This window comes from Camellia sinensis, chromosome 4, assembly GCF_055761805.1.
Source record: "Camellia sinensis isolate YWXY chromosome 4, ASM5576180v1, whole genome shotgun sequence".
NCBI lineage: Eukaryota > Viridiplantae > Streptophyta > Magnoliopsida > Ericales > Theaceae > Camellia > Camellia sinensis.
The window spans coordinates 124,915,603-124,940,248 of NC_138964.1; the positions used below are offsets into that span (position 1 = coordinate 124,915,603).

The 24,646-nt window shown below is 34.9% G+C and overlaps 1 protein-coding gene and 1 long non-coding RNA gene across 2 annotated transcripts; both read right to left on the bottom strand.

Moving 5' to 3' along the window:
- Nucleotides 1-1,050: 1,050 nt before the first annotated feature.
- LOC114263108 (uncharacterized) lies at nucleotides 1,051-1,623 on the bottom strand. Its single transcript, XM_028203605.1, has one exon. It carries the CDS (start codon nucleotides 1,621-1,623, stop codon nucleotides 1,051-1,053), a length of 573 nt encoding a protein of 190 aa, XP_028059406.1.
- An 8,262-nt stretch (nucleotides 1,624-9,885) lies between these two features.
- On the bottom strand, nucleotides 9,886-23,144 carry LOC114263120 (uncharacterized). Its single transcript, XR_014327455.1, has 3 exons — nucleotides 22,907-23,144; nucleotides 18,094-18,378; nucleotides 9,886-10,158 (listed from the first exon to the last, which is right to left on the bottom strand). It is a non-coding gene; the product is annotated as an uncharacterized LOC114263120 (long non-coding RNA).
- Nucleotides 23,145-24,646: the final 1,502 nt, after the last annotated feature.

Below are 24,646 nucleotides of genomic sequence, written 5' to 3' on the forward strand. Positions count from 1 at the left end.
ATCAAACCTAAGAGAGAAGGTGAGTAGGGAGAGAGAGAGGTCGAACCTGGGGTTTTGAATCAAAAGAAGATGAAAAAGACTGATCAAATCCCGCTGCTGTGTATTTAAACTGGACAGGCTCGCTCGAGCGAAGACTTGGTCGCTCGAGCGACCAGACACAGAGAATCTACGCTCGAGCCAAGGAAGCCTTGCTCGAGCCAACAACCCAAAAGCTCGCTCGAGCGAAAGAAAGCTCGATCGAGCGAAGAACTCAAACCCTCAGGTCTGAAACCAGACTCACGCTCGAGCGAAGGAACTATTGCTCGAGCGAAGAACAAACTAACTCGCTCGAGCGAAGAAAAGCTCGCTCGAGCCAAGAATGCAAAGCTACAGGTCCAACCCAGACACAAACTCTCGCTCGAGCTACCAAACCCCCGGCTCGAGCGAAGAACCAAAACAACATCTCGCTCGAGCGACAAACTCCTCGCTCGAGCGAATAACCAAAATTCTGGACAACAACACTTGGTTCCTAAACCCAACCAACCTGAACAAACCTACCCAACACATCCTATAATTCCAAAAGAGAAAATAAGGAATAACAACAACAACCATTATACAATGACAGAATCTACGGAACAGTCCGGATACAATAATTAAATGGGAAAAGACCGGGGTCGCTATAATGGAACACAAGAACCCCCAATTCACTGAGTCATATGCTTTCTTGAAATCTAATTTAAGAACAACTCCTTTCTTCTTGGATTTTTTCCACCAGTGCACCACCTCATTAGCAATTAAAATTCCATCGAAAATACATCGACCACTCAAAAAACCGGACTGAGCTTCACTAATAATCTGTGGAAGAACCTGCCTCAATCGTCTAGATAAAACCTTCGCAAGAATTTTATACACTGAGTTGACCAAACTTATAAGCCTTAAATCAGCCAACCCAACAGGGTAGTCCTTTTTTGGAATGAGTGAAATAAACGAACTATTTACACCTCTAGCCAACTTCCCATTTAAGTGGAATTCCTTCAACACCTGAATAACTTCATCCTTCACTATGGACCATCACCTTTGGAAACAAGCTAGATTGAACCCGTTCGGCCCAGGAGCCTTATTCCCATCACATTCTTTCACAGCAACCCAGATTTCTTCCTCTGTAAATTTAGATTCCAACATAGCTACTGCTTTTTCACTTATTTTAGTACTTATACCAACTAATGTAGGCCTACTCTCCCACTCCTCTGAAAACAACTTCTTGAAAAAATCCACCACTACCTGGTTAACCAAGTCTAGCTGAACCACCAAAGACCCATTTACTGCCACAGAATCAAGTAAATTTTTCCTCTGTCTTCTGCTAGCCACCATGTGAAAAAACCTTGAATTCTTATCACCATTTTCAGCCCAAAGCAACTTGGATTTTTGCTGCCACATGTTTTCTTTTTTTCTCTTCAGGTCCCAAACTGAACTTAGCACCTCTCTTCTGCAACTTTTCTCAAACTCCTGCAATTCTCTGGACTCAGCCTTTAGGTCCCACTCATGCAATTCATCCTCAGCTTTTTTCAAATTTTCATCCACATTACCAAACACTTCACTATTCCATCTTCCTAATTGACCTTGCAAGTGCCCCAACTTTTTCATAATCCTATAACTAGCCCAAAAATTAGAACCAAAAAGGAAAAGTTATAAGCAACAACTTAAAAATTAGAACCCCAAAAATAAATAAACACATAAACTTAAAAAAAAAGAAAGAAAGAAAGAAAGAAAGAAAGAACTAAAAACAGATGAATTAAGAGTTTAAAACAACTTAAACAAAACTTGAAAAACACCCAAAGTGTTTGCTCATTAAAACAATCATTAAAAACAATTTTACTTGGAACATTGATCTGAATGAAAGGAAATTCCTCTGTGTTAGGTTTTTGTTATTGGCAATCCTGTTTGACAAAACTCTTTTTAGTTATAATTTTATTCAACTTTTATTTCAGTGAGGTTATGAGTTTTTAGATGCGAATCCAACCCGAATTGTGCCTTGTAGAGATGTTTTAGAAGTTTCATTTGCTTGCAAAAGTATTGGGAGTTGTTTTTTTCTGCTCGAGCTGCCATTCCTGTGCTCAAGTGTAGACCTTGCTTAGTCACACGCATTTTAGTCACTCCGCTCGAGCGCTCATTCTTGCGCTCGAGCGGAGATCGCAAATCTGTTTGTTATAAAAGTTGCGGTTCAGTCAAGTTTTAGGGTACGACTTCTAGATCTTTTTTTTTTGGATATTAGGGTTTTCTTCTAAAGTTTCTTTACTTGTTTTCTTTGATATTTGTGAGAGTTTACATCATGAATTGAGTGGATTATATCAAAGGGTTTATTTATTTTATTTATTCAATACAAAAGAGAGAGTTGTTCTTTGGTGGATTTCGGAGAATTTGGGCCTGAAGCTTTGTTGGATTTCAAAGTGGCTCATCGTTGTGGATTCGAAATCGGCATTGTGGATTCAACCTTGGGAAAGACAATTCCGAGGTAAAGGCGGGACTGGAAGAGGCACATAGGGGTCGGTTCGATTCGGGCGTTGATTCGCTAGGTAATTGAGAGTACACTTGTGTAATTCCTTTGTGTTTTCTTAATGAATTGTTTTGTGGTTTTGGCCTGTGGTTTTTCTATCACAATTGGAGGCGCTCCAATTATGGTTTTTCCACATTACAATTGTCATGTCGATTTGTCTTGATTATTTGTTTGTGATTGTTATTTACTGCTTAAAATTGATACATAATCACAAATCAATATCTCCGGAATTTTTAGATTTTTCACTTTGCATTACACAATCATTAAGAACTCTAAAATAAACTCCCAAAAGAATCAAATCAATAACAGTATGGAGCTCATGCACACAAAATCAATTTTACTTGGAACATTGATCTGAACGAAAGGAAATTTCTCTGCATTACACAATCATTAAAAACTCTAAAATAAACTCTCAAAAGAATCAAATCAATAACAGTATGGAGCCCAATCTAAATAACCCATAAACAATATAAATAACCCTTAAAATGTACAATGAAGATAGCGAATTTTTAGAGAGAGAAATAAAGAGACAATGTAAAATACCTATGTTTTGGTGTTGAAAGATTGAAGCCATTATCAAAACCTTGAAGCCATTATCAAAAATAAAGACGATATTGGGGTTTGAATTGCAACAAGGGAAATTCCAAAAACAAAAATGGAGAGAGAAGGGGAGAGGCAAAAACAATTCTCAAGCGAAAAAAAAAAAAAAAACTAAAACAATTCTCAATCTTACCTTGTGAGTGCGAGTTCTAAGGGAGCCGAGTTCGCGAGCAACGTTGGTAGCGAAGTAGAAGACGCTGATTTATGTATGTATGTGTATGAATCTGTATGTTGAATTGTGTTTTTGCTGTTTGCTGAATTCGATCTTTCTCTTCAATGGTGGTGGACAGTCGCAGAGTTGTTATGGCAGTAGACTGATGTTGATCAATGGCAACGATGATGATGAGCAGCGGTAGTTGTGGTGAGTGACAGCATCTACTCTTTCTCTATTGGTTGATCTCAAGCTAGAACACAACACCCATCTCTTTCTCTGTACTACAACACCTTGAAGAAGATTATGGGTGATGAGAGATATCCACCATAATGGGAGTTGAAGAGAGAACGTGAGAGAGAACGTCTAGAGAGGGAGTTAAAGAGAATGGACAGACGTGGGGTAGAGAGAGAGAGAGAGAGAGAGAGAGAGAGAGAGAGAGAGAGAGATGAGCATTTGGGTGGGAATTAAATGCATCTGAACCATTGATATATACTTAGGATTGATCTAGACTATTAAAACCAAATGTATCTCGGATACATTTTGGACATTTTCAAAAACCATTCTATCTTATTATATAGATATAAAAATAATTTTTTTTTCAAATATCATAATAATTAAGTTATAATTATATATATGGAAAATAAGTATTTTTCAAATAGAGTTCATATAAAATTAGTTATTATAATTGAAATTAAATTTATGTAGAACTTTATATGTAAATGGAAAAGACATGATGTAACTTTTTATTTTTATTTTTAAAATAAGCCTTCAGAATGTAACACATTAAAAAAGAAAAACACTATACTTATATATATATGATGTGAAATAGATGTATACATAATAGCTGTGAAAAAAAGGAGGATTTTGTTAATTTGTTTTTGTGTTTTGTTTTGTTTTTGTTTTTGTTTTTGTTTTGTTTTTGTTTTGTTTTGTTTTTTTTTGGTCACTTCTACTAGTGTGGATATATAATGAAAAAAAGTTGGAAATTTTGAAAAAATATTTTGAGAAATTATTTTAAAATAAAATGTGTGATGTAAATTTAAGGAGAAATAGCAATACAGTGCAGGTTTTAGAAAAAATTATAGATCAATGATAAAGTTTACAAATTTTAATAACAAAATCTTAAACTACTAATAGGTCCTAATAGTTGAACTTAATTCTCATCAAGTCCTATTGAAAATAAGTCTCGGTAAAATTGTCGTTAAAAATAATTTTTTTGTGATAATTTTTTATATATGTCGCTAAAAATTGACAATTTGTGACTTTTTTGTCATGATTTTTATAAATTGTCTTTAAAACTTATAATTAGTGACGTTTTTTCATGACAAATTTTTTTCATAGGACTTATTAGACAATAAGTCCACTTAGGACCTACACGTAAGTATCCCTAAACTTTTTCATAAATCTGTTACTTTTAGAAGTTATCATTGGATTGTAATTTTTCCTAAATTTAATGAAAGAAACTATTATACACACTCCTTTTTACATACACCAACATTTTTAGCTATTAGATCTTTTAAAAATGAATTTAAACCATTAATTTGATGCATAAGTAACAGCATTATTAATCATAACTAAACACTGCTAGATTCATAACAAAAAAACAATCATTATGAATTATAACCAACAACAACTACAGGCCATAACTAAACACCATTAAGGTATCATCTTTTTGTAATTTGACATATAAGTTGCCTCACAACTGTTTTGAATCACAATGTGGCATACAAAACATCAATACAGCAGGGAAAATTATTTATTACTCTTTTGGCAAATAATGTTACCACAACTTGAATTTCATTGGTTATGATAAGAAAAGTCATGGCTTTCTCGTTTAGAAACTTAACTATTTTAGTTAATTTTTAATTATTTAGCAATTTTAATTTAGCTAATTTTTTTTTTGTTTTAGATGATAGTTGATTTTATATATATATATATATAATTGATTTGATGGTTGTGAAAGAAAATGAAATTATTATAATTTGGATATAACATTTTGTCTTATTAACTATTTTAACTTATTTTGTTTTTATTGATTATTTTAGCTAAAAAAAAGCCACTAAACCTAACATCCAAATAGAGCCATGTTAGAGCATCTTCAACAGTTCAGTATTTTTTTCACCAAATTTGAGTAAAAAATGGCTCATTTTCTTAATCTGATATCAGTTGGTCTAACGGTGCATCAAAAAGAAGGGCCATCTCATGGGTCAACCGGTTGGTCGACCGATTAGGCTAATTTTTTTTTTTTTTAATTTTTTTGAACTGTTTGAACCTACCAATTTTTGCATGAGTTGGTCGACCGGTTGGTCAACCGAGTGGTCGACCACCATGTGTAAAATTTTTACAAATTTCTGCTTTAACAGCTATGCACATTGATTTTGTGAAAGGAGCGAGCCGTCCTCAGTTTGATGAAACTTTTGATGTTTTCTCAATTTGATACTGTTTTGGTGCAACCGTTAGAGCACAAAAAGTAACTTTTTTTCATTAAATTTGAATTTGATGTTGGATTTGGCGAACCGTTAAAGATGACGTTGGTTCTTTGGTGACACCAAGACAAATATCAAAATTAGAATAGTGTAAAACCTTGTTCGGAAACTGTCACATAATTAGTCACTCTAAAGTAATACCCAAAGACCACCAGGGACATAATCGGATGTATGATACATACCCTAAAAATAGGCGTGTGTCATAAGATTCTCTCTAATGGAGGTTTGGCATCTAGCTAAAAAAGTCATTCTTATTTTTATTTTTAATTTTAATTTTTTCATCTTTAGTTAAAAAAAAATTTGAAATTTGAGCCTAAATTTTTTACTTTTCTGATTTGTCTAGTTTGGAAGAATCTAGAAAGTATTAAAAAATAAACACGAAAAAACCCAAAAAGAAGTTCGCTAAAAGTCACAAAAAAAAAAAGTTACTATTTGTTTTTAATCTTTAATGATTTTTTTTTCAAATTTTTTATTTCATTTATTATTTTTCTGAACCGTCTACTCAAATAGAACCTAAAGTGTAAAACTTTTTTAAAAACTAAAATAAAAAAAAAATACCAAAAAACGTCAAACTCAAACACCTCCATATGATATGAGTCACACTCACGTTTGTATCACATTTAACCCATTTTTGACAACTTCTTTAGTAATTTTTTTAAGAAAAATTATTCATCCGCTTAATTTTCCCATAGTCTCAATTTCACTTTTAATGGTGTGACATCAGAGAGAACTAAAGATAAGAAGAAGATAATGAATCACTTCAAATGAATCTTAACTACGTCAATAGGGAGACACGATTATTTAAGAAGTTGGTTAAAATTTAATTTTTTGACATTTTTAGTTTATTTTGACCTTTTTATATGAAAGGTGATGTGATTTAAAATAGATAAAAATTGACTTTTAATTATTTATTTATTTATTTTGTATATTCCCAAATGGTCCCAGAATTAGAGAATTTAGAGGAATCGTTTTTTTAAACCCATAGCATTGACTATTAATATTTAGGTCAAGTTGGCTACTACAAAATAATTCATTTTTTTATCTTTTTTTCATCTCTATTTTTCTACACATCTTTTCATAAAAAGACAAAAAGTACACTTATTTAGTTCATCCCAAACAACCCCTTTTTTTTATATATATATATATATATATATCTATACAATATATATAAACCACGGATGCAAAGTAAACAGTAATTTCAGCCAAATATGAACAGTATTTTTTGAATAGTTGAAAAGTCGGCCTTATGCTTTATAGCTTTTCTTCTTTGGATGTAGGAATGGCAACGGGCCGGGGCGGGACCAGGGACCCCACTCCCCGTCCCCGATCCCCGAAGGTTAAAATACCCCCGTCCCCGTCCCCGATCCCCGGCGAGGGGAAACTCATCACTCCCCATCCTCGTCCCCAACGGGGATCGGGTTTCCCCGACCCCGAAAAATCCCCGAGGTTTTTTTAATTTTTTTTTTATTTTGTTCAAGAACAACAAATCAACATAGCAGATCTGAGTACCAACAATCATCATCAACAGATTTAAATTAAAAAAACAATTAATCTGAAAAAAAAATATGTTTTCATTATCATCAACAGATTTAATTTATAAAAAAAAAACAATCTGAAAAAATATATATATACATAATCATCATCTCAACAGATTTAAACTAAAAAAAAAATTTGAGAAAAAAAAATAGATGTACCAACAATCAGATCAAAGCGAGAGAGAGAAAGAGATAACAAATCTGATACAGATCTAACAGTAACAGATCTGAGAGACCGTGGCTGTGGCGAGATCAATGGCGGCTGTGGCGAGATCAACACAGGTATTAGCGGCTGTGGCTGTGGCTGTGGCTGTGGCGAGATCAACGGCGGTGGTGGGACACGCCGACTGTGAGAGTGAGAGAGTTGAGAGAGAAGAACGAGAGGGTGAGTGAGAAGAACGAGCGGCTGTGGCTGTGGCTGTGGTTGTGGCTGTGGCGAGATCAACGGCAGTGGTGGGACACGCCGACTGTGAGAGAGAGAGTTGAGAGAGAAGAACGAGAGGGTGAGTGAGAAGAACGAGAGAGTGATAGAGTTGAGAGAGTGAGTCAGATAGATATAATGAAGTTAGATAGATATAACGATATACTATTGCACTAGATATATATTATAATACAACTAGTGAGTCAAACAGATATAATAATACACTATTACACTACATATTTATTATAATACAACTAAACACCAACACAGGTATTAGCGGGGAAATTTCGGGGCGGGGCCGGGCCGAGGCCGGGGCTTAGGAGCCCATCCCCGTCCCCGGCCCGAAATTGATCGGGGAGTGATTTTTTAATACCATCCCCGTCCCCGTGGGGATATTTTTCGGGGAAAAATCACTTATTTTGGGGTCGGGGGATCGGGTCCCCGTCGGGCCGGGTTTAAATTGCCATCCCTATTTGGATGCAAGGCTATTCATGGAAAACTAACTTTAAATTCCTTACAGTTGTTTATCAAAGGATCATAGTATACGCAGCTCTCTCCCTCGTTTGTTTGCTTCACTCCATCACGAAAAACCCCTCTCTCTTCTCGGGTTGTCTCTTCCCTGTTTCCATTTGTGGAGATCGAAGTTGCAAGGATTGAAGAGACCAGGTATGGCTCTTAAAACCTAAATTTTTCTCCTATTTGCTCCGAATCTATGGTTTCTCTCTCTCTGATTTTTCTGTCCGTTCTTTTGCTCTTTATCATCTCTCACTTTCGTCTCTTGATTTTGAAGGGTTCTTCGAGAGCTCTGTCTTCTGTAGTAGCTTATTGGTTCGAAAGAGTCCTCATTGAAGAGGTATGGCTTGAAATCCCTAAAACCCTGATTTTTATTAGTATGAAATTGTGATTTTGGAGACCATCATATAAATTTTCCTTGAGTTGTTGTTTATGTGGTCTTCTCTTTTTAGTATTTTCTATGCACATACATACCAGGAAGCTTTTTTATTCATTTATCTATTTTGCTGTGAAAAGATTGCAAAATTCAATGGGGTCAAACTTTTTCACCTTTAAAAACCCTCAAATAGAGGGCTTAATGTTCTTGATTTCAAATGGTTGAATTTTTCTTGATTTCAAATGAATCGCTCCAAATGCAGTTTGGATTTTTCGAAATGTGTGTATAGAACTACAATCTCAATGTACAAAAATACACTTTCGGTAACCCAACTGACACAACTCTTCATTTGTTCCTAATTTTGTTATAGATTTTCTCTCTCCTCTCTCATATGTGTCTCTTCCTTTCTCACATCATCATTATCATTTTCCTTCTTTTTGGTTTCGTGTGTGTATTTTGTTGAATATCACTAGAACTAGCTACAGTAGTTCCATTGATGTGTAGTTGTTCCAGTGATGTGTGGAAGTGCTTAGCTTTTGCAATTTGTTTTGTAGAACATAGTGTGTCGAAGTTTTCGTGACGATTGCTTGGTAGTGTGTCCATTGCAAGGCTTTACATGGAAAATTGAATTGGGTGATTTAGGAAATTTTGCGATTATGTTATGACTTTTGATGATGTGAAGATCCCTCATGGTGAGTAATAGGTTCTTCAAGAGATGTGGAAGAGAAAAGAGAAAAAGAAAAATAGAGAGGTGAGTGATGGCCGGTAAAGAGTGTGGAAAGAAAAAAGAGTAGAGAAAGAAGAAAAATATATAGGTATGTGATGGTCTGTAGAGAAAGATAAAGTAGAGAGAGAAGATCAGAATGTAAAATAGAAACTGTGGATCATAGTGATCAATTGATGGGTGAAATGAATACCAGTGAAAGTAGAGAAGATTTTTTGGCCAATGGTTTTCTTTGCCTCGTTAGGTGTCTTTTGTGAAATGGGTTTGCAAAAAGTTGCCATACTTTTTTTTAAAAATTTATTACTAATTTTATTCCTTTGATTAAATTGAAACATATATCATTTGTGTGAAAAGTTCAATAAACCTCAACAATTTCTTAAGATCACTTTTAAACGTCAATTTGAATGGTTAAAGGTCCAATCTTTTCTCTTCATTGCTTTTTTTTTCTTTTGTTTCCCTAGGTTTGGAAATGACTTTTATTTGAGTTTCATTCATAAAAGAGAATTATAACATGTCACGCCCCACTTTTATTACTCGGAGTCATTACCAAATTCTTTAACTTAATTCAATTTCAGAGATAACATGCGGAAATAAACTCATATATTCAATCCGTAGAAGTGACTAACAATACTCCCATTCGTATGCAAAGTAAATATTACATGAGCTAACTTAATAAATTGCCCTTGGGCTTACATCATTAAAAGTACAAGAAGAAGGGTGTAACCCTTTACAACAATGGCATTCCGCCAACATAACTGAGGCCCCGTGGCCAACAAATAAAAAGATCCAAAACTTGTAGTACACCCTGCTAAACACCTGAAAAAGATTCAACAACGTGGGATGAACATATAGTCCAGTAGGGAACTCAACATGCTCCTTAACAATAACAACATTACAGATAGCTATGATCATGAACACCCATTCTCATACTAGAATAATAATGTGACAGTTTATACAAAATATATATATGAATATATATATGAACTTTTCTTGAAAACAATCATTTAATTCACCGCTATAAGCGATTTCTCCTTCCTTTTTCCTTTCATTAACCCCCGTTCCCAATCTTTTATAACATTAACAACTACTTATAAACATAGATTCACTAAGCCCATTACTCTTTCATTTGCCACACATACAACAGATGTGCCTTTTCAAAACATATTTGGCATTTCAATGCAATTCCAATTATATCATAATTATCCATGCACACCTCTATAAAAAGAGAACAACTCAACTACATACATAAAATCAATCAATGAGTCAACTCGTCCCTCCAACACTGTAACAAATACAATCCACAATGTTTCCAGATACACTGAAACAATAACAAAACAACAATGCACTACTAGCTATATGCGTAGTAAGCCAAAGATACACTTCTCACAACAATCTACCAGTTTACCAGGCGCTAGCTGGAAGGGTATGGTACCTTAGATTATCAGCGCGTCAGTTCTCCAGGCGCTAGCTAGAAGGGTATGATACCTCTGATTATAAGCGCTGAACACATAAGTGTGTGGAGTTCATCACCTATCTTCTCACACACACTGGAGTACAACCCCTCTCTTCTCCTCAACCAGTATACAAATATAATGTAGTTCAGCATTTCATTACATATGATGTTCAATCAACAATGGTGTAATACATACACAACAATTCAACACAACCTTATCATCCTCCACCGATGACCAAAATATCCAGATGCATGCATATTATACATCTATTAACAGACCCAACTAACATGAGAGTACAAAACTCAGCAACAACATGATCATGGTAGTTAAAGCTATACTCCACGCAAGTGTGTTCAACACTCATGACACAACATTCCAATTTTCTTATACTTGTTTCAAAATACCTTTCCCATTTCACAAAATGAATTCCACTTCCTTTGTTTTCACAAAAATCATGCCCAAGGACAAAAACCATAACTCATTTAAATTCACTACATTCTTTTCAAAGCCATTTCGAACTAATTATGCAAATTAAGTCATAAACAATAAATTAGGGTTTTTCCTTCCTCTTTCTCAATATTGACCAAAAAGGCCCAATTAACATCAACAAACAACAATAACCACAATTAAGACTCAAAATACCTAAATATTTTCCCAAAGATCAAAACCCCTCAATTAATTTATTAAATCAAATAAAAGAAATTAGGGTTTCCTCTCCTTTCAACAACTACATGCTAATTAACACTCCAATTAGCCCAAACCACAACTAATGATAATAAACCCAAATTCAACAACCAACCCAAGGTTCAGTCCCCATGATTTTCACAAATCCAACATGATACAATTTTTATGCAATACAAAAACTACCACATGTCTATCTATAGACGAAGTATTGAAAAGAAACAAGGAGAATCCCTACCTCAAAAGAGAACTCAAAAAGAGATGATGACCCGAAATCCAAGTGCTCCAAATCCACTATTTTTCAGATTAGAATGAAGCCCAAGCCGCCCTCTATCTTATTAACAAAGGACCTAGGATGGATTCACACTAGAAGTAGATGAAAACCTAGAAAGAAGATGAGTTTAGAGAGAGAGAAGTCGTACCTAGGGTTTGGAAACTAGAAGAGGATGAAAAGACTGATCAAAACCCGCTGCTGCCTATTTAAACTGGATAGGCTCGCTCGAGCGAAGACTTGGTCGCTCGAGCGACCAGACACAGGAAAGCCTCGCTCGAGCGAAGAAAAGCTCGCTCGAGCCAAAAACTCGATGCTTCAGGTCTGCAACCCAGAAGCTCGCTCGATCGAAGAAACTCTCGCTCGAGCGAAGGAACACTGCTCTCAGGTCTATACTAGACGCAAACACTCGCTCGAGCGAAGAAACCCTGGCTCGAGCCACCAGAAACAAAACTCCACGCTCGCTCGAGCGACAGACATCTCGCTCGAGCGAAGGACTAAAAACCTGGGCAGCAACCACCTGCTCCCATACACACCCAACCTGGAACGGACAAGTCCAAAACATTCAATAACTTAAATTTAAAGAATTAAAGGACAGAAACAAGTTCAAAACGACAACCGGAATCCACGGAACTAAGTCCGAATACTACAACCAAAGGAGAAAGAACCGGGTTCGCTATATAACACATTGGTATGAATCATGTTTTAATTTGATTGGGGCTCAGTGCCTTGGGCCACTATGGAGGGTTAAATACAAATGTGAGGAAAACTACACATAGCTGTTGGAGTCTTGGCCAATGGTTTGCTTCATATTTAGTGGTTTCATAATTCTTTGTGATGTGAGTTTGTAATAAATTTTATAATTTCCTCTATTATCTTTAGTAAATTTTGTTACTTGCTTCATTTTTTTTTTTTTTTCATTTGTGTATGTAGATAATGTGTATTTTTTGTTAACAATTGTGAAGCCTCCCAACAATATATATAATACAGTCCTTCAATTTCCCTTGTTGTTTGTTTAGTTGAACTTGAGGCTTAATATTACTACCTTTTGCATGTTAGGTGTTGTTAGGTTTTATTCTTGGCAATCCCGTTTGACAAAACTCCTTTCAGATGTATTTTTTTTCACACTTTTTATTTCAGTGAGGCTATGAGTTTATTAGATGCGAATCCAAACTCGAATCGAACCATGCAGAGAAGTTTGTGATGTTAATGCTTTCAAGATTGCCACTTCGCCGAAACAAAATGCAAAATTGCATTCAAAATTGCATGTCCGTCGTTGCTCGCTCGAGCCAAGGAGTTCTCGCTCGAGCTAGGGCTTGCTCGCTCGAGCCAAGGAATGCGCGCTCGAGCCAAGGATTGCGTCCATACAAAAACCTGAAAGAGTGTATTCCTCGCTCGAGCCAAGGATCCGTCGCTCGAGCCAAGGCACTAGTAGAAATCATGAAAAATACACTGCTCGCTCGAGCCAGAAAAGCTTCGCTCGAGCGAACCTCAGAATCCGGATTTCTCAAGAAGTTTGTTTTCTTCCAAATCTAGGATTACTTTTGGTTCTCTATAAATACTTGGTTTTCTCCCAAAACTAGGTGATTGATTGAAGTCCTCCAGATCTTCTTTTTGGTTCTTAAGGTTTATATCTGGGGATATTTTGTTTATTTTTTTTTGATGTTTTTATTGAGTCTTCAACTCATGATTTAAAGAGAGTACATCAAAGGTTTGTTTGTTATACACAAAAGAGAGAGTTATTCTTCAGTTGTGGATTCTGAAGAATTCGAGCCTGAAGCTTTGGTGGAATCCGGAGTGGCTCATCAGAAAGACAATTCCGTGGTGAAGATGGGGTTGGAAGAGGCACATAGAGGTTGGTTCAATTAGGCGTTGTGGATTCGCTAGGTAATTGAGAGTATACCTGTGTAATTCCTTTAAATCTTCTTAGTGGATTGTTCTTGTGGCTGTTGCCCGTGGTTTTTTGATCACAGTTGGAGGTGTCCAATTGTGGTTTTTTCCACGTTAAATCGTTGTGTTTTTTTGTCTTGATTGTTTGATTGGGATTGTTATATTCTGCTTAAAATTGATACATAATCACAAATCAAAATCTAGGGGATTTCTAGATTTTTCAGGTGTTTATATAACAGAAGAATACACTATTCTTCATTCATAATTATTATTATGAACAAGCCTGAGATTTTTTTTTCCAGTCAACTAAAAAAATTCATTTTGAAAAGAATTCTTCAAATTATCATATTTAATATCCAATATTAATCGCAATTCTTTTGCAAATTTATTCTCATGTACAAGAGCCAAAAACGGGCAGGAACCTTCTCTGTGATAAATGATTCAACATTTGATACTCAATTCATTTGACATTGCATACTTTGCATGGTTGTTTATTTAATGAGATTGAAGACCTTTTATTGAAATGTACATTCTTTGCATTATATGGTGGGTTTTGTTGCTTTTGTCAGTTTGAATGTAAGTGTTGTTGCTAACAACCATTTTTACTTTTATTGTTTCATTTCATTTTTATTTCATAATTCTTTTTCTTTGTTTTTAATAAAAGTAAATTAGTAATGTGAGATTTATTTCTGCTTCTTGTTAATCTAGAACTGATGTTGTGGAATGACCATCTGTGATCCAATTTAGTGAATGCAAGTTGCTAAAAACATCTAATAGCAAACAAGAAATGTTACCAAAAGCTAATTATCAAATATGAAAGGCTTAAAAAACTAAGCTTGTGGGTTTGGTCTAGCTTTTAGATGTGAAATTCCCTCGCTATGTAATTTGCACCATCTTGCTGATTAATTTTCTCTTTGAATTTTGAATGATTTAATTTGCATGCATGCGCTATGTTTGAACTGCATAAAACACAATGATTTGAATCTAACCCTCGTAAGAATTTGCTTGTAGGTATGTTCTCTATTTCCTTCTTTTCAAGTAGATGATTAGCTACTTATCTTATCTCCAATCCATGCAAATAAGGATGTTTGATAATAGTTATTATGGTCTACCTTTGTATTGTTTTTTTATTTTTTATTTTGTCCCCATTAAACTATTAAATAAGAAGGGCTGATAACCTTTCTATTATTGTTTTTAATTTTTTTTTTTATGCTTTAAGCAAGTAGAATAAAAGTTTTGCAAACAAATCATGTTTGATTATTCACATGATCGTGATCCATTTGGTATACATTTAGATTGAAGGAGTTGATGGGATCTAAAAGGTAGTATTTGATTTGAAATGCTAAATTATGAAAACTAGATATTTCTTTCTAACAAATATAATGCAGAGCAACTCTGGCTGAGGATTTAATAGAAAATTCAATTCATGGAGGAGATGATGTGGTAGGTCTCACAGCATTACATACAAGCATGGTTTGGCTCATCTTACTCATAATATACCAAGTAAAAGTGGATTCACAATTGATGAGGGATTTCAAGTCCTGCCATTAAGGATGATTGAGTACTTGTTCATTTGTCAAATAGAGAAAACAATTGCTTTATTTTTATTACATCATATTTTTAGGAATGACAATTTTGTTGGGAAAATAGATCTTGCAATAGGTTTTTTTATTTTTTATTTTTGTATAAGTAATAGTTTTTGTTAAAAACTTTGTATTGTTGAGTCGGTCTTATATTCATGATTGAGTTGCTAATTTTGTGTGTTTATGCAATAGCTCAAAACTCATTTAAATACACAAATGTAATGGGCACTAACTGGCCATTAGTTAGCGTGCTTTGCACGCGGCCTTTCACTAGTATATATATATATATAAATCTTTGACTTCAAGACAAAGGGAAATGAACATTACTTGCCTTCCTCGTGGTTGCTAAAAATGAACCTCGTTTTTGATGCACTTCCTTCCAAATGAACATTCAACATTTACCAGTTTGATTTCTATTTCCTGATATAATTTTTTTTTTTTTTTTTTTTTTTGTTTTTGCTTTTGAAAACATTTGACGACAGTGTGTTGAGGTTGCTTCCATTGTTTCAATTCTTTTGTGCCATGTTTTTCTTTCTTATTAGCTGCATATGGGGTTAAAACCCTAAACTTGGCTTCATTCTAACCACCAACGTGAAGTCTCTTCCGAATTTTTTAAGGTAGGTGAAATAAGAATAAAATATGTTTAAATTTCACATAGTTTCACATACCTTTTCTCTTTCCCTTTCCAAATTCCTCCCCAAATCTTCCAACTAAACACAGCATAAAGGACACTTTGAGTAGTAGAGTCTCATACCTAAGTCATCCTAACGCGGGTACGGATACATATAGAAATGAAAGTAACACATGTCCTCGTGATCTAGTGGTATGATAGCATGGTAGCAGTATTTAAGAATTTACAACAGAAAGGTTCGGGGTTTAAGAATTAATCTATCGATTAATAATTGATTTTTGTTAATAAAAAAAATGAGAGTGGAAGAATGGGTTTTTGTGAAAATAACAATGCTGCAAATGACGAAAAACGTTTAATAAAAATTGTCGTGAGATCATCGTCCGATCAATTGGCAAACTAGGATCAACTGATAGGTTAACCGACACGACTTTGCGACAGATTTCATGAAATAATTTTTATTACACTAGACTTTTTGTTGTGAAAATATATGAAGATGTTTTTAAAACATGTATTAGGATCTGCTTTAAAAAGTCATTTTTTTTGAATTTTTTGTCTTTATTGTTTACTTTTCGTTTCAAATTTGTGTAATATATTTTAGCTTTCAGATTCATCGAGTGTAGAAAAGTTTAAAAAGTTTATAAAAAATAATTGAAAAATTCTAAAAGAAATTTACCATAGACAATGACGACAACAATAAAAAATAAAAAAAAATTAAGTGAAATTTTAAGTAATGATAATGGTTATTTTAGAAGTATAAAATTTCACGTGATATGGAGAAAAGGAAATGCTTTAGACACCAACTCAGTGTACAATATAGATAGTACAAACAATAGGATGGATAGTTAAATATTAGGATAAATTACAAATGTGACTCTTGAGATTTACTTAAAATGTTAATTATTTCTATAATTTTGAAAATTATATTTTACTTTTTAAAATTTCTAGTCATATAACAAATAATCATTTTCATTAATCAATCGTCAAGTCAACAAATAATTTTTAATAGTTTTTTTAATTAACAATTTTGACAATTTCATTGTTGTATAGAAAGATTATGATGTTGGACAAGATATTAGAGATATTTATATTTTAAGAATTTATAATTTTGATATATTATTTGATTAGGATTATTTTAATTTAGTATAAATATTCTAAAATTAATAATGTTAATTATGTGATTTAATTTTGATGATATCTAAGATATTATCAGATAAATTGGGATTTTTACATATTTTATATTCTTTGACACAAAATATTATATGTTTAAAATATATATTGTTCGATGTATTTTTTATAAATATTATTTAAATCGAAATAACTGTGCAAGATCTGATTTTACAAAAAATATTTTATAACATTTACTATTCACATTTTGAAAAATACGGTTGGTCACTATTTATCTTTTGACAAATGTGATATTGATGAATTGTTTTCTTTTGATAAAATTTGATGTACTCACATGGGATGGTTGGTTATTTTTATTAGATTGTATCTAAAATCTCTACAATAATTACAAAAAGCTTAAAAGGAGTATATAAATTTTAATTTAAATGTTATTTAAATAGATTTTTCTGTGCATACAAATATTTTAATAGAGAAGTTACTGTGCGTTCAAATATTTTAATAGAGAAGTTACTGTGCATGCAAATATTTTAATAAAGAAGTCACTATGCATTCAAATATTTTAATAGAAAAGTTACTATACAGTCACTGTGCATCATTTAATTTTACGACAAATATTTTGAAAATATTGAAATTACTATTCATCTTTTAATGGTTGCCTCGCGTGTATTTCCTCCGCATGCTCAAGCTAACAAGTCAAAAATAGGGGCCTAGGTTCTGTCTCTACGTGACATGCAAGACTGAAAAGGAGCGTCTCTTCTCTCTCAATGAGAAGAATTTTTTGGTATAGATAAAAGTGTTTTGATTGGAAAAAAAATTAGAAGTGAAGAAGAGAAAAATAGGTGGTATTAAAATATTTTCAAATATTATATTATGTTTCATTGAATTATATTTTTTGTGAGAAAACTTATTGAGAGCTTAAGCAAAATTGTAAGGGTTTTACATCTCTTAATCATTTTATACTTGTAAAAAAAGAGAATTTTTGTAAGTAATTTTTTGGAATAAAATTATTTGAGTTAGGTGTGACTAAGTACCAAATTCAAAAGTAGTTGGGATATTTAACCAACAGCATGAACATCTTCTAGTGTATATATATATATATAGTAAGGATCTACTCACATGGAGTTCAGAACGCTCTGTATATCCTTCTAGTTCCTCCTTGCCTCATGTTCAAGAGCTGTAGTAGCAGTATTAATGTCAGTTTCGACCTTGTTGATGTTGTTTTGAACATCAGGAGGCAAAAAAAGTTGATCCGCTCTGATATGCTTAGCTGCTTCAAGATAATCCAATACACTCCCAAGACTCTCAACGGTGGTGTTAGCTTGCCACACGACATAGTCCAATGTATTCGATGTGCTAGTATGGAACTTCCCTTGTCCAGTATATAAAACAACGCATCCAATGCTGAAATCAAAAACATAGAACAACAATGGACTCTCAGATAAATAGATCCAAATCCAAATATTCAATTTAAACTCGTAGGTATTGTTAAAATTGATGTATTATTGATTGATATGTTATGTTTACAATGAGTCCTATATATAGAAGATTAGAGGAGGTAGGTATGTAGTAGGTGGAGTAGTAGGTGGAGTAGGTAGGTAGGTGTGTAGTAGGTGGAGTAGGTGGTAGTGGTAGGTTTTAACAGCCCCCCGCAAACTCAAGGGGGATAGGAACTAACCAACGTGAGTTTGGAGAGAGGAGCAAAACAAGAAAATAGACTAATATATAAAATAAAAGAGGATAGGAGACACTGTATGGTCGTATCAGACCGTTGGTGAAGACACTGGATGGTTGTGTCATAACGTTGTAGAGGACACTGGATGGTTGTGTCATAACGTTGTAGAGGACACTGGATGGTTGTGTCATAACGTTGTAGCAGATAAAGTCTGGACAGTTGACGAGGTCACACCGGACCGATGGAGATGCTAACCGGAATCAATGTCGGGACAGTTTTATGTGGTCATGCCGGACCGTTGTAAAAGCTAATCGGAATCAATGTCGGGACAGTTTTATGGGGTCATGCCGGACCGCTGGAAAAGCTAACCGGAATCAATGTCGGGACAATTTTATGGGGTCATGCCGGACCGTTGTAAAAGTCGCACCCTCAAAAGGTGTGCCCAATCTTTCAAAAGGCGTGCCATCAAAAGGCATGCCCAATCCATAAAAAGGTGTGCCGGACATTATGGCGATGCGCGTGACTTGGCTTGCGCGCCCATGTTGTCGTCTAGCGCCGAGCGGCGCACGATGCGCGTGTCGGCCTGGGCTATTTAACCAAGACGGAGGCTGAGGCTGAGGCAGAGGCGAAGACAAAAACTTGCGAAAAACCTCTGAAAAACTCTTCGTTTTCTGAGAGAGAGACTCTGTAACACTCGGTTGCCCAGAAAATGGCCTCTTCTTCCCGTGGTCTGCTCACTCTCTTTCCAGACCTCAACGAGTCCACAAGAGAAATAACTGGTGCGGTGGCCCTTGAACCGCAACCAAGCGCCACTGGTTTTGCGCCGTTGAACTTTCCGATGCGGTCTGTGGAACAAAAAATGGCAGTGCAAACGGATATTGAAGCCAATCAGTATACATTGAAGTCATGTGTGGAATCCATGACTGCGGTCACAAACTTGTTGCACCGGCTGCAGAGTAGGACAAATGAGGTGCAGCAGTTAAACGCCCAACTGGCTCTGCTCCAGCGCATGTATAAGGAGGCGCGAGCAGAGATAAGTGTGCTAAAGACGGAAAATAAGGAGCTAAAGCGGAAGGCCACCGTTATGTTCCGATTTGGAGGTCCGCCATATGCTGTAGTGGAGGAGCAGGGTGGAGTGATCGTGCCCAGTGGAGTGGGAAACACGGAGGCAACACCGTCAAGGGCCGCCCAGGACGGAGGCAAGAAGAAAAGACCGGCGGAATAGGCGAAGAAGTGAGGTCGGTGGGTGGCCGGCTGCAGAAAAGAAAACAAATCTTTGGGTGTTGTGTTTTGGTTGGTTGTTTGTGGTTTTTTTTTTTTTTTTTTTGTGTGTTTAAAATTGTGATCGGGGTTGATCCCTGAGATGAATAAAAGATGGTTTGGTGTGCAAAGCTATATGGTATGAATGGAATTTGAAAAAGATTAAAAATAATGTGAAAGAAAAATAAAGAAAGAAATAATAAGAATAAATGTGAAATCAAAATGAAAGATGGGGGAAATAAGGAAAGTGGTTCACGTGATTTCTTGTCCCACTGTTTTGTGAAAATCGATAATGGGGTTCGGTATATATATATATTTTTTTGTGGGTTAATAATAATAATAATAATAATAATAACAATAATATATTAAGGAGGAAAGCAGGTGCGCTGGTGGGTTGGAAAGTGAAAAAAATGAGAGAGAGAGAGAGAGAGAGAGAGAGAGAGAGTGGGGTACATGATGATGATGATGATAAAATGAAAAAAAAAGTGGTTGTGTGTAAGGCAGTGGCTTTAGTAAAAAAAGTGAAAACTTTCCATTGAGATAGCATCTGAGCAAGCTAAGATAAATCTATGTGAGTGGAGTACTTGGAGCTTGTGAAAAAAAAGATCAACTGTGTCAAACCAGACCCAAAAGTCCCATCGGCTCCGACCATGCCAGAAATGACTCCAAGAGAACGGCGAGAAATGAAGGGGATGATGCCGAAGGTAGCTCCGCAGGCGGCCTGAGCGCCGGCGGAGAAGAGGATCATCATGGAGATGGCGATCTTCGCACAAACAAACACACACAGAGAGAGAGAGTGCGAGATGAAGATGATTTTGTCGTCGGAGACCATGGACATCCCAGATGGGGTGAAGATCAAAGTGAAGGCGAAGATGATCGAAGTGGAGGGACCTAGAGGGAAGCTGACTCGCAATTTCAAGCATCTGAACCTGGATTTCCAGCGGATCACAGATGAGGAAACAGGGAAGAAGAAGAGTCCGCCGAGTGTTTGGAGGATCCAGAGGGTCCATAGGCGACCTCTCATGCCGAAGAATCTGGCGGAGTAGTCGGAAGCGAAGCCGCCGAAGGGGCGAGTGATGAGGTTGGCCATGCCGAAGGTGGCTGCGATGGTGCCGGCAGTGTGTGTGTGTCCAGCCGTTGATCAGAGTGAAGGGACTGAAGCGACGGGTTAAGGTCAACAGTGGTGGTAGATGAAGACGACCGAGACGGTGGTGTATGGGAGGACAACAGTGAGAGGAGGGGCAGTGGTGGTGGACTCGAATAAATTTCAAGGTATGTGTAGAAAATTCTAGCGGATTAGGTTGAGGTCTGGCGGGCGGCCAAGGTGAGGTTGCTGCCTGCCGGTGAAGCGAAAATACTAGGTTCTAAACCTGCTCTGATACCATGTTAAAATTGATGTATTATTGATTGATGTGTTATGTTTACAATGAGTCCTATATATAGAAGATTAGAGGAGGTAGGTATGTAGTAGGTGGAGTAGTAGGTGGAGTAGGTGGTAGTAGGTAGGTAGGTGTGTAGTAGGTGGAGTAGGTGGTAGTGGTAGGTTTTAACAGGTATTGTGTGTGTGTGTGTGTGTGTGTGTGTGTGTGTGTGTGTGTGTGTGTGTGACAGAGAGAGAGAGAGAGATATATATATATATATATATATTGCAGCAATGGTGAACAACGTGAGAAAAATGAGAGAAAGCGCATAAGCTGTTCGAGAATAGCCATAGTATCGACGTTGGCAGCAGCAACAACAGAGACAGTGGAGGAGCAGAGAAAGGCTAAATCCCACAAACCAGATTGCAGCAATAACAAATAGGGGAGTACCAGTAAAAGCCACAGACTGCATTGAGAACAACTTTTAGAGAGAGAATGTGCTAAATTTGTCAACATATATCGGTACTCTTTTTTTTCTTTTTTCCTTTTTTTTTTTTTTTTTGTTTGTTTGTTTGTAAGGAGAAGTCGTATTACAAAGAGTGCCAAACAGTAAATATGAGAAATAATTCAGGGTAAGGAATTTTCATGTTATATAAAAGAAAATAAAGAAAGGCGACTCAATGCACGATGCGTGAGCCAAAGCGGGGTCTGGCTAAAGAACATGTAGTAAACGAATCAAATAGCCAGTTAGTAACCACATTAAAGTGAGAAGGACCAAAATCGCTATTCATCATTGATTACAAAAGTGAATTTCACAGCAAAAGCTCACACATAGAAGATGACAATACGAGATGACAGATGCAAAACATTTACGTCTAATTTTTTCGCCTATGCAAAATCAAAGAAAGAGAAAAGAGGGAAACCCGAACAACTCAATTAATACAAAATTTCTAAGCATATCACAATTCCAGCCCAAATTGGAGAATCAAAAAACTGAAATACACAAAACCAAAATTAAAGAATTAAGCATGTCACAATTCCAGCCAAAACCCAAATTACAGAATCAAATAAACTGAAAACTTATTAATACATAAAACCATTATGAGACAAATGACGTAGAATTTTACTTATAAATAACCGTCACAAAATCAGTGGGGGGGGGGGGGGGAAACTGATATTGAAATGAAACAAGGTTGTATAAGCACAAAAATTATGAAAAACCCTTGAAAAGAAAAAGAAGAAAACTGATTTGAAATGGGACAAAGTTTTGAAAGACTTAATAGAAATAGTTTGATTAATATTCCATCCACCAATGTAGTACTTAAAATTGTTAAATGGGTCTGAAAGAATCAAGATGAGGGATTCTATTGAGGAACTCTAAAATTTTTCATCCATGTAAAATTAAAAGAAAGAGAAAAGAGGGAAATCCAAGTGAAAGAACAACTCAATCAATACAAAATTTCTAAGAATATTACAACTCCAGCCAAAATCAAAGAATCAAATAAACTGAAACCTTATTTATACACAAAACCCATAAGAGATAACTGATCTAGAATTTAACATTAACCATCACAATATCAAAGACAAGAAAAGAAACCATGATACTGAAATGAAACAAGGGTTTAAAAAGACTTACATAGAAATAATGATGATCACTAATATTCCATCCACCAGTGTAGTACTTGAAATTATCAAATGGATCTTTCCTGTGAGTTCTCTCAGCAGCCAAAAACAAAGATGGTCCCTCAAGAACAGACCACCTCGATCCCCACGAAACCACTCCATATTCACTCTCATTGGCTATTCCTACAATTAAAAAACACCGCAATCGATTATACATCTTTTTTCAAAAAGAAATTAGTTAATGGATGTGTAAAGAAGAAGGAATAGAAGAATTGCCTGAAATGTGAATGGTTTGAAGGTGAAGATTCTGAGAAGCTCCATCAGAGAATGAATAAAACAAGGTTGAAGAGAATATGACGAAGACTGGTAGAAGAAGAAAAGACGGTGATTTGACAGAGAACATAATAATGTCTTTGACTCTGTTTCTTGTTGGGTTTCTCTGTTCAAGAACAGGAAAGAAAATAAAAAAATCTTGCATCAATGGTAGCTCTCTGTCTCTGGTTAGTTAGAGAGAGAGAGAGAGTCCTTTTTTAACCTTCTTGTTTTGAAATTGGACATGGCCGACTATGTTCCAAATGCCGTGTTTTTTTTTTTTTTTTGGTTGGATTGAAAGAGACATAAATATATATATACATATACATAGATGACTGCCGGCGAGTTCAAGAAACAACCCTGCAAGGGAAGATGAGACAAGGCCCCGGGCCGTTTGAAAATACGCTGGTTCTTTAAATATATATATTTTTTTCATTATTTTAATTTATTAAAAAAATTGTGTTTAAGATGATAATTGACTTTTTTTTTATAGTTAATTTAGTGATTATGAGAAAAAAAAAATTAAAAAATATTATTATTTAAATATAAAATTTTATATTATTAATTATTTTAACATATTTTTTCCTCATTTATTTTAACCTAAACTCACATTTCCACCATAGAATATGAGCTTCATGGCTACAGAAACAGTCTGCATAATATTGTTTATTAAAAATGGAGGGGGGTTGATCAATTGGGTTTTCAGAATTCTTTTTCTCTTTTTCTTTCAATAATTTATTTACGGGAAAGATTATGGCATATACATCAAAAAGTATGTATCATATCTATTTTATAATTAAAAAATATATAATTTTATACTTTTTGAGTTATAACTAAAATGAAAAAATCATAACTAAATAACACATGAAATATAATCAAAGATCTTACGAGTCATAACTAAAATAAAATCATAATTAAAGAAGAATATTGCATAACTTAAGAGTGCATAAGGTTGTGGTGTATATAGTAGAATTTTTCTTTATTTACAATGTAGGCCTCATTTGGAATGTTGGTTATTTTAGTAGGTTATATTAGTTTTTAATTATTTTAGTAGGCTAAAATAATTGTATTTGGGAAGATTGAATTTTTTTTATAATTGGATATAATGTTTATGAGAGAAAAAGTAAAATGATTATAGATTTAATGTGACATTTTATCTTATTGACTATTTTAACCTATTTTATCTTTTTGTAAAATTTTAGCTAATAAAAAGTCCAAACCCAACTTGCCAAATGTTAGTAGGAAAGTTAATTTATAGGGAAAAACTATGCTACTCATCTCAAAGGAAGTGTGTACCATATGCACTTTATAATTAAAGAAGAAAATAATATAATTTCATATTTTTTGAGTCATAACTAAAAAAAAACTATCATAACTAAATACAATATATGAGCCATAACTAAAAATTTCATTAGTCATAAAATAATGTCATAACTAAACA

Bases quoted from the DNA above. Each gene is read 5' to 3' on its own strand.
- LOC114263108 (XM_028203605.1), bottom strand. From the start codon at position 1,623: ATGAAAAAGTTGGGGCACTTGCAAGGTCAATTAGGAAGATGGAATAGT.